This window comes from Sorex fumeus, unplaced genomic scaffold (assembly GCF_029834395.1).
Source record: "Sorex fumeus unplaced genomic scaffold, SorFum_2.1 ptg000032l, whole genome shotgun sequence".
NCBI classification, from domain to species: Eukaryota; Metazoa; Chordata; class Mammalia; order Eulipotyphla; family Soricidae; genus Sorex; species Sorex fumeus.
Window position 1 is genome coordinate 10,892,488 of NW_026606089.1, and position 9,647 is coordinate 10,902,134.

General features: G+C 60.6%; 2 protein-coding genes across 2 annotated transcripts in view; one reads left to right on the forward strand and one right to left on the reverse strand.

Moving 5' to 3' along the window:
• GAL3ST1 (galactose-3-O-sulfotransferase 1) overlaps nt 1-9,647 on the forward strand; it is a 237,885-nt gene that overhangs the window by 160,879 nt on the left and 67,359 nt on the right. The gene's annotated exons all lie outside the window — the stretch shown is intronic.
• Nucleotides 20-7,115, reverse strand: SLC35E4 (solute carrier family 35 member E4). Its single transcript, XM_056116544.1, has 2 exons — nt 5,890-7,115; nt 20-972 (listed from the first exon to the last, which is right to left on the reverse strand). Exons 1-2 carry the CDS (start codon nt 6,506-6,508, stop codon nt 539-541), a joined length of 1,053 nt encoding a protein of 350 aa, XP_055972519.1. The 5' UTR covers nt 6,509-7,115; the 3' UTR covers nt 20-538.

Consider the following 9,647-nt stretch of genomic DNA (forward strand, 5'->3'; position numbering starts at 1 on the left):
TCAAGGACCAACACTCGTGTACAAGCAAAAATAGTTTATTTGAGGATGGAAGACCCATCAAGGGGAAGTCCCAGGGGTGAGGCCACTGCAGCTGCCTGGATTTGGCACAGACAATCCCCAAAGTCCAGGTGGGGAATGCCCCGCTGCGAAGAAGCCCTTCCCTGGGCCCCCTAGCTGCCTCCCCCACTTCCCAGAGGAAGGATTGTGCAACTGCCAAGACTCCTCATCATCGGCGTCTTCGTCGTAGTCGAGGTTATCAGAACACAGGTTCGCAGCGTCTGGCCCGCGAGCTCCATGCAGTCCCCATCAGTGCCTCCAGAGTTCAGGTGTGGCCCCGCCATTCAGTGGCGAGGGGGACACGTGATAAGGAGCCACAGGCAGGGACAGATGGGCCTTTGGGGGTCCCTGTTGAAGCCTCTAGAGGGTCTTTTCCGGCCGCTGGCCCTGGCCTAGCGACTGCCTTTTCTCTCTCCTTTTCCCCTGGCCACCCGCCACGGTCGGATTCCGACCAGGGCTGGCCCAGGCGCTCTCCCAGATCTTAAAGTCCTTTGTCCGGCCCGTCCCTCCGCCACAAACCCTTTCGGGTAGCCCAGGAGGCCACGAACTCGCAGTTGTGATAGAGGAACATTCCCGAGAGGGTGAGGGCGATGCCCGCGTAGCTGAGGGTGCTCAGGCGGCTCCCAAACAGGAACCGGGACAGGACGAGGTTGCCCACAACCGTGAGATTGCCGAGGACGTGCACGGTGAGGGCGGAGGTGAGGGCCAGCAGGGAGAAGCTGGCCAGGTTGTAGAGCACGGACAGGAGGCAGCTGAGCAGGATGCAGGCCCAGAGCCGGGAGTCTGCGGGTACGGGTGGGGCGGCCACGCCCGTCTCCAACACCAGGGCTGCACCTGCCAGCAGGCAGAAGCTAGGCAGGGAGGTGGCATAGAGTAATGTCACCGCGTCCAGTCTCTCCTCCTGCAGCAGGGCACCTGCAACCAGGACAGTGGCCATGAGCTCTTGGCGGGAAGTGACCCTGCGACCCGCCCCCACTCCCAGAAGCCTGTCCAAGCCCCTTGGGCAGCAGGAGGGGCTCCCTGCTCTGGGCGAGAGTGATGGTCCAGAATTCAGGCTCAGACTACAAGGCCGGTGCCCTGTGTCCTCCTGTCATTTAGCTGTGACCCGACCTGTGATCTGGCACTCTGGGAGCCCAGGTAACTTTACCTGCAAGGCAGAGTAAACCTTTAGAAGTCAAGTGTCTGGGGCTGGAGTGATAGCACAGCGGGTAGGATGTTTGCCTTGCACGCAGCTGACCCAGGTTCGATTCCCAGCATCCCATATGGTCCCCCGAGCACCGCCAGGAGTAATTCATGAGTATGAGCCAGGAATGACTCCTGTGCATCGCCGGGTGGGACCCAAAAAGAAAAAACAAAAAGAAGTCAAATGCCCAGGGAATATAACCTGTGCCCATCACGGGTTTACGGGCTATATTCCAACCACTTCCCACAGGCTGAAACAATGATCTATGAAGCTATCCAAAGGTCAACAAACATAACATGTGGTTTATAAACAAACCAACCAACGTCAGGGGCTCTCAGGCACTAGAGAAAAAGCTTCCTGGTTTTGTGGCCTGCTGCCTCCTTCCTTTCTTGACCTGAGCCCCTCACTGCGTCTCAGGGAACCCACCCTGCAGAGGCCTGCAGAATATCCCAGCTCTATGGCTTTGACATTTAAAAAATGGCTAGGGAGGAATTGGGGGATGGGGCAGGAAAGGTAGTACAGTGGGTGGCGCAATTTGCCTTGCAGGCAGCAGACCCAGACTCAATCCTGGCAACCCATATGGTCCTCTGAGCCCTCCATGAATGATCCCTGAGCACAGAGCCAGGAGTAAGTCCTGAACACCTCTGGGTGGGCCCCAAAGCGGAAAAAAAAGAAAAAGATGAGGAACAAGGGAGCTCAGTGGTAGGGTGTTTGCCCTGCGGGTGTCAGGATCTGGATTAGATTCCCAGCACCCCCCCCCCAGACCCCCAACACCACCACCACTACCACCCCCCCCCACACGCACAGGTTAAAATAAGTTGAATCAAAACAGGAGACCATTCATTGCTTCACTTACAAATAACCTTTGGGAGGACAAGGGATCAAAAAAGCCATTGTCTGGCTCGCCAGTCACCCACTGTTTATAATCCATTATCAGCATCTTTGCCATCAACACAAGAGCTGCAGAGAGGAAGCCAGGCCTGAGAAAACCCTTCAGCTCCGCAAGGAAAGGGGAGCTCCTGCCACTTTGCCTCTGCGTGACCCGTGATTGGGTGTGGACACCCAATCCCACCCCCGGTTAGTTTGCAAAGGGGTGTTGCCCATCATCGCAGACTGGAGCTCAGGCCCTGAGTAGTGGCAAGGGGTGCGCGCAGAGTGTGGGGCTTCTTCTCCAGGTTCTAGTGGCATGAAGTGAGTAATCGATCCGGGCCCCCTCCCAGGACGCTCCGCATTTTCCGACACATGCTCTCCAAAGCCGCACACAGACGCTTACTCATAAGCTAAGCCTAGAATAGGAAATCTTATTTCTCTCCGTTTCATTCTGATGTTTTGGCTTTGTTCTCTAGGCAACAGTCCCTCCAACTCAAGCATTTCTAGAAATGAACAGATAATTGGGATGCCTCTTGCTCCTCCGCTCCAAATTTAGCAGCACTACCAGTTCTGTGTGTGTGGTCCGCCCTGCCCAGGAGAACTGTGGGCCACTGGGAAGTGTAGGAACTTCAGGTGAATGTCACCTGGCCCAGTAGTTAGTCCCTAACCGCCCACCTGCCCCAGGAGCCTATTCTAGACACCCCCAGCCGTCCGCCTCCTCTCACTGGGGGCAGACCACTGATCTGTGACCCCCATCCCAGCAGCGGCCACTCAGGACCCAGGCCAAGTGCCAGCCAGGCCTCCTCAGGACCCTTTACCGGCCAGCCCATCACTCTCATTTCAACCTCTCCTTCCTCTAGTGTGAAACACTTTGGGTTGGGAGTCACCCCTGACAGTGCTCAGGGCTTCCTCCTGGCTCTGTGTGCAGGGAACCAGATGCAGGGATCCAGCAAATAAGCGCCTTCCCCACAGTACCTCTCCGACCCTCCGCCGGTGTTTTTTGTCTCAGTGTCTGAACCTGCCCAGGTTTCTTTCTACCAGAGGTAAACCCGTTCCCAGACCCGCGGCCATGGCTTACTGCATGTCTGCCCTTCACCTACTGTCTGTGTGGAGGAACGCAGGGAGGGAACAGGAGTTGCTGAGCACAAAGCCCCATGTCTAGCAGTGGCTGGTCACTGTGGCCGCAGGGAACCCTTTCCCCCACACACACAGCTCCTGGCGGCTGACACCTTGTGCCCCAAAGTTTCCTCTTCCCAGAACACCCTATTCTGCTCCAGCTGGGTGAAGGGATTGCTACTTTCTCCCACTCCTTTGGGGCACAGTGCTGGGGGCTGAACCCAAGTCTCCTGTTTTACCAGTGAGCCGCATCCCGGCCCCACCACTATTTCTATTATTATTTCTATTATTATGCTCTGTAAAGAGCTAGCTGGAGCAATAGCACAGTGGGTAGGGCGTTTGCCTTGCACGCGGCCGACCTGGGTTCGATTCCTCCATCCCTCTCAGAGAGCCCAGCAAGCTACCGAGAGTATCCCGCCTACATGGCAGAGCCTGGCAAGCTCCCCGTGGCATATTTGATATGCCAAAAACAGTAACAAAAAGTCTCACGATGGAGACGTTACTGGTGCCCGCTCGAGCAAATCGGTGAATAACGGGAAGACAGTGCTACATTATTATGCGTGCCACTGCCTGCTTCCTCCCCTCAGCAGCCTCCTGAGTGCTACCTGGGAAGAAGGAAGCGCCCCATCAGATGTGTCTACGGTAGCTCTGAGGCTGCTCCCCTGCAACTGCGGTCTCTACCTTGGGATGTGTCCTGCCCAGCCTGAGTGCAGCGGACTCAGGTCAGGCCGTGCCCCGACGCATGGCACTGCCTGGGCACAAGATCAGCAAGTCTTTTCTGCAACTCTTTATTCTGGGCATAGAAGGTGGCACCACCCATACCTCTAGGGAGCCCCCCCTGGGCCGGAGGAAAGCATCTGAGGTTGTCAGGATGGAAGCTGTCAGGGATACTGTCAGGATGGAAGTTGGAGGCAGTCACTAACTCTAGTCTGAATCTGGCACAGGTGCCTGTCCTGGATCACTGCAAGCAGACATCTCCTCTTGCCCTCTCCTCTTTCTCCCTGCTGGGCTCCCGCCCGTTATTATGGGGGACCCAGCCTCCTCAGCACCCTTCTTCACACGCTTGTCCATGGAGCCTATCCCCACCTGCCAGAGTCATCCATCACCCCATCACGCTGTGGGTCACAGGTGCTGCGGACACGGTGAAAGCCCAAACCAGCCCATGCCCTCTCTGAGCTCCAGTCTGGGGAGGAGGCTGACAGGCTGACAAGTGGCCGTGAATCCAGGGCAGCTGGAGACATGAGGGGGGTAGGCCAAGGGCTCCATGAAACCTGGAGCCAGTACCCGGCCTCCAGACCAGGCCGGTGACAGTTGGGAGCGGAGGAGGGAGCAGCAGAGGCCTTGCTGCCACCTGCTCCGCGGTGTCCAGGAGATCTGGACGTCCACGGCCTGTCCTGCAGGCGGAAGCTCGTGGCTGAGGCGCCTTGGGCCTCTCCGCAGGTGTGTGGGCCTTGAGGCCGGGGCCCTCCCAGCCCCGCCAGGAAAGGGGGCGGGGAAGCCTAGCTCAGGTTTCCCCGCTGCCGACTCATGCCCAAACTCCGTGCCCAGCGCTCATGTAACCAGAGGGCAAAAATAGAGCAAGGCTGTGGCACGGCCGCAGGGCCCGGGAGGAGGGAGACCGGGCCGGTGGGGCCTGGCTCTGAAGATGCCCACTTCTGCCTTCAACCCGGGGCCCAGCTGGAGGCGGCCCTTGACCCCAGCTCAGGCCCCTGGAGCACCCCTCTCCGGCCCCCATTCCCTCTCTTGGGTCTGGATCAAAGGAACTCTGTGCTAGAAGAAGAGCAAGAGGACCCCGAGACTGAGGGGGAGCCTCAGGCCCCCAAAGCCAGGGCCTGTCCAAGGTCGCTGAGGTGGGATGACCCAGCGCAGGTGGTGGGACTGGCCTCTGCCGTCTCCCTAGGGTGGGGTAACTCAGGCGATCCTTAGTCACGAGCATGAAGGCGGCCCCTCCCGCAGTTAGTTCTGAATCTAGAGTCTCCACCCTTCCCTGCCACCCCCTTTCAACAGAGCCTCGATCTGGAGGCCCACGGACCAGCGCTCGAGCCCTGAAGGGCAGAATGTCCCTGGGTAAACCAGGAACATCCAGTCTCAGTTGCATCATCTGTACAATGGGGATGCAGGAGGTCCCCATGACTACTCAGCATCAACAACCAGCTGAGGGTCTGTGAGGTAGGAGCGCCCAGGAAACCTCACCCACATTCAGCCCTGCCCCAGTCCCTACACCCGCCTAAGCCCTGCCTCTCTCCTGGCCGGCCATCAGACCCTCCAGCTCCTTCTCTTAGCCATGTCCCTGGCCCAGTGTGGAACCTGACAACTGGCTTTGGATTTTGTCTCTGTGGCTCACTAGCAAAGGGGGCTGTGCTCCCTGTCCAAAGGTGGCTCCTTCCTGGGTCAGGGCCAGGGGAAATACAAGTGGCTCATGGCCACTAGTAAAACTCACTGGGCCTCTAGAGTCTAGTCTGGGGCTCCAAACTCATGGAGTTGGGGGCCTTTCTTGCACCTCACTTTTTGTGTCTTCCAAAGCCTCCTGCCTTCGTTCTTTTTGCTTTAAAAAAAAAAATCTGTACCATGGCCTAACAGCCATGCCAGCATACAACCCGTGGGAGGCCACAAAACCACCCACACTGACCCCCACCTCCTCCGCCAGCGACCCCCACACTCACTCTGCTGAATGGACTTGAGGCCCCGGAGGCAGGTGGCCACCAGCAGGAATCCGCAGCCCGCGGGGGGCGCCCGGAGCTCCCCGGCCAGGCTGCATGCGGCCCCCAGGCAGAGCGGGCCCATGGCCACAAACTGCAGCGGGTGGTGGCGGCGGCCCAGGAGCAGCGCCGAGAGGGCCAGCGTGATGAGCGGGGTGGTCGTGGTGGCCAGCTGGGCCAGGTCCAGGGGCACGGTGCTCAGGCCCACGTTGCCACAGGCCATGGACGTGCCAAAGGTGAGGCTGAGAAGCAGTACCTGACGGCGCGTCTGGCCGGGCATGGGGCGGCGTGCCCTCCGGTGGCAGGCCAGCGCCGCGGCCAGCATGTGCAGCGCCGACAACAGCAAGGGCCGCCCGAAGCCGTGCACCGTGAAAATCCACTTGTTGAGGCTTGACATGCTGGCTCCTGCCAGCAGCCACACCAGGGCTGCGACGGCCACCCGGGCCCGGCCTGGCCACCCAAGGGCCTGGGGGGCGTTGGGGGGCCATTCCGGGGACCCAGCCACCCCAGCCCGGCCAGACATTGCCACTGCCTCCTGCGAGGTCATCCCGCCGTCATGGTGCTCCAACGGGCAGCGGCACATCCGTACAGGGCGGACAGGTCAGAAGGCCGGTGGCTCTCCAGGGATCAGCTTTGGGCCACCAAAGTGCCTCGCGTCGGGGCCGGCTCAGGTGTCTGGTCCTCCTCCAGATGCCGTTCCTCCTCTCCCGGAAGGAACGTATGGCCAAGCTCCGGGTCGCGGCGACTGAGATGCCAAAGCCGGTGCCGAGTCCGGCCTACGACGCTCGGGACAGCGCTGGCCGGCGCCAGGTGCAGCCTCCACTGGTCTCCCGGCTCGTGCTCACGCTGAGCTCGGAGATGGAGCCTCCTTCCTCGTCCTCGTCCATCCAGATCCCGGGACCACCCCTCCCCGCGCGGGCTGAGGCTATGCCCAGGCCCCGCAGGGGCGATCGGGGTTCCCGCGCGCACGTCTGCGGGGGTCGCGGCCGGCACCCTCCCACCGTAGCCGGGCCCTGACAACCACACGCCGAGCCGCGCTCCGGCCGCCGAGCTCCGCTCGGTCCCGCTCGGGCCTGCGCTCCAGCTCGGGCTCCCGGCGCCCCCGGCCGCTCCAGCAGCGGCTCCCACCCGGCTCCAGCCCCGGCGCGACCCGGCGGGCGCGGCCCCGAGCTCCCGGCCCCGCCTCCGCCGCCGCCCGCGCCCCATCCGGAAAGTGGGGCCCAGCCCCCGGCGCCGCCTCGGCCTCGGCCCCGCCCCCTTCCCGCCCCTGACACGCCCCATAACAAGGCCCCGCCCGCCACCTGCCGCTTCCCAGCGCCGCCTCTGACCAAGCCCCGCCCCCGACACGCCCCCAGACGCCCCACAATCACGTCCTGCGTACTCCCCGGCACCACCTCGAACCCGGCCACGCCCCGCCATCAGGCCCCGCCCAATCCCGCCGCGTCCCGGCACCTCCCCCGCCACGCCCCCTCGCTGCCCGCTCACCGCCCCTCCCTTCTCCACTCCCGCGCTCTCTCCGTGCGCGGAGTCCTCCCCTCACCATCGCGGGCGGGCCGGCTGAGCCGCTCCCCTAACCGGTAGGGATCAGGCCCCTTCCTCTCCCAGAGCCAAAACTACCCCCGACCCATAGAGATCCACGCAGGGTGGGAGAAGCACGTGTGTTTTCTCACGGAGCCCAATTTTAAAAAATCCCAGACAGAAGCGTCCATCCTCCGTAGCCCCCCTCCCGGCCCAGAAACAGCTTCTGGCCACACTTGTGTCCTCTTGACCTCGGGATCTAGGAGAGTTGGACAGAGGAGTCCCGTAAGGACCTCTTCGAAACCACCGCGGCTCCTTCCGCTCCCAGTCCAAGGCGGAGCCCCCACCCCCACTCTCAGGGCCAGGGGAGGGACGCTGAATCACCACGGTCACCCAGCTTCCATTCCCTCGCCATCACCCCTGTGACGGATGGGTCCGCAGGGCAGCCAGAGCTGACTCAAAGCTGGACGTCTGGGGTCCACCCACTGACAGGGCCCTGGGCCGGGAGGCGCGGCTGCTTGCTACGCCCCGAGCCCCTGCCCAGGCCTTGGCTTTCCCCGCTGAGCCACAGATGCTTTCCCCGCTCCCGGCTGCGTAAACACAGCGGCCTCCAGTGCAGGACCGCTCGGTCGGGATTCCAGGCAGGCCCTGGCCTCTCTCAGTTCTGGGGTTCAAGCGTCCAAGGACCAGGCAGGTGCCCAGTGCTGCTTGCCAGCCTCTTCCCTGATGTCAGGCTTCCTTCCTGGCGGAAGCTCCTGCCCACTGGGCCACGGTTCGCCCCTGCTGTCTGCCCTTGATGACAGCAAACTTGGGAGAAACAAGCAGTGCCCCTTAGCCCGGTCAGTGGCGCCCTCTGGCGACGAGATCTTAGAATTACTGCAAGTTGTGGCCAGCGCGGGGAGGGGGCGGCGGAGCACGCCCCCTCGCCGCCCTCTCCCCGCCCCGCCCCCTTCAGGCCACGCCCCCCGTCCCAACCGCTGTGCACAGTTTGATCAAACTTCCCAGCGTCGGAGAGAGCAGATGAATCCTTCAGACGCGCACTCTGGTGCAGGAATCTGCATCTTGACCTTGACCTCTGGTTATCCTAACGCCCACAGATCACACCTTCATAGGCCAAATTGTAGGACAGGAAAGTTGAAGGCAACTGGGAGAGCGTTTTAGACAGCTTCTTTTTTTGGTCCCCTGGCTCTTTTTAAAAAGAGCCAGGGAACCAAAACGGCCCGCGGAAAAGCAGCATCCCATCACCTTCACATTTCCTGAAAAGGAGAAATCAGGAGCACCGCCTCCCCAGTACTATATTCTTTGCTGCATTTTGTCAATTCCCAGTAATTTACGGCGGGGGCGATGCTCAGGAATTATTTCTGACTTGGCACTCAGAAATTATTCCTGGTGGATTTGGGGGACCATATAGGGTGCTAGGGATCGAACCCGGGTGGGCCAGTGCATGGCAAGCTCCCTTATTTGCTGTATCTCTCCACCCCCATTAATAATTTCTAAGTTTTTGGTTTTTTTTGGCCACACTCTGGTGCTCAGGCTCTGTGCTCAGGGATCACTCCTGCCAAAGCTCAGACTGTATGGGTGCCAGGGATTGAACCTGGGTCAGCTGTGTGCAAGGCAAGGAACCTACCTGCTGTATTATCACTCTGGTCCTGATATCAACAATTCAAAACCAATGCCTGAACTGGGTTGGTTGGGAGTGGCAGGCTATGAAAATGTCTACACCTCCTCCAAGACTTCCCCAAGAGACTTGCCCTGCCCATGCATGAGGAATGAGGGTATAGGCTGGGTGGGAGTTGGGACGGAAGCCTAAGGCAGGGAGTGTGTGAGGGGAAGTGTGGAGTGCCAAGGGTGATCCCAGAGGGACACCCAGCCAAGACATAGAAAGCACCATTAGCTGCCAGGAGCAGAGAGGTCCAGGCCAGCAGCTGGACCTCAGCTCCTGGACATGGCAACAGCTCAGCTTGGGAGGAGATAAGGTGACCTGGAGGGGGGTGGTTCTGTGGTGGTGAGGGCAGGTGAGTGAATTCAGATCAGGTATACAGAGCCCCCATTTCTAATCTGCCTCCACCTGTAGGCAGTAAGTTCTCCATAGACCAGAAGAAGCCCAGGAATCCCACTTTATGGGCACATCAGGGGGCCTGGACATCCCAAAGCCCAGAGCAGCCTACCTTTGCCCCCGGAATCCCTAATTCCCTCAGATCTTG

Bases quoted from the DNA above. Each gene is read 5' to 3' on its own strand.
- SLC35E4 (XM_056116544.1), bottom strand. From the start codon at position 6,508: ATGTGCCGCTGCCCGTTGGAGCACCATGACGGCGGGATGACCTCGCAG. The intron at 973-5,889 runs GTGAGTGTGGGG...TCCTGGTTGCAG, and splicing joins CCTCAAGTCCATTCAGCAGA to GTGCCCTGCTGCAGGAGGAG.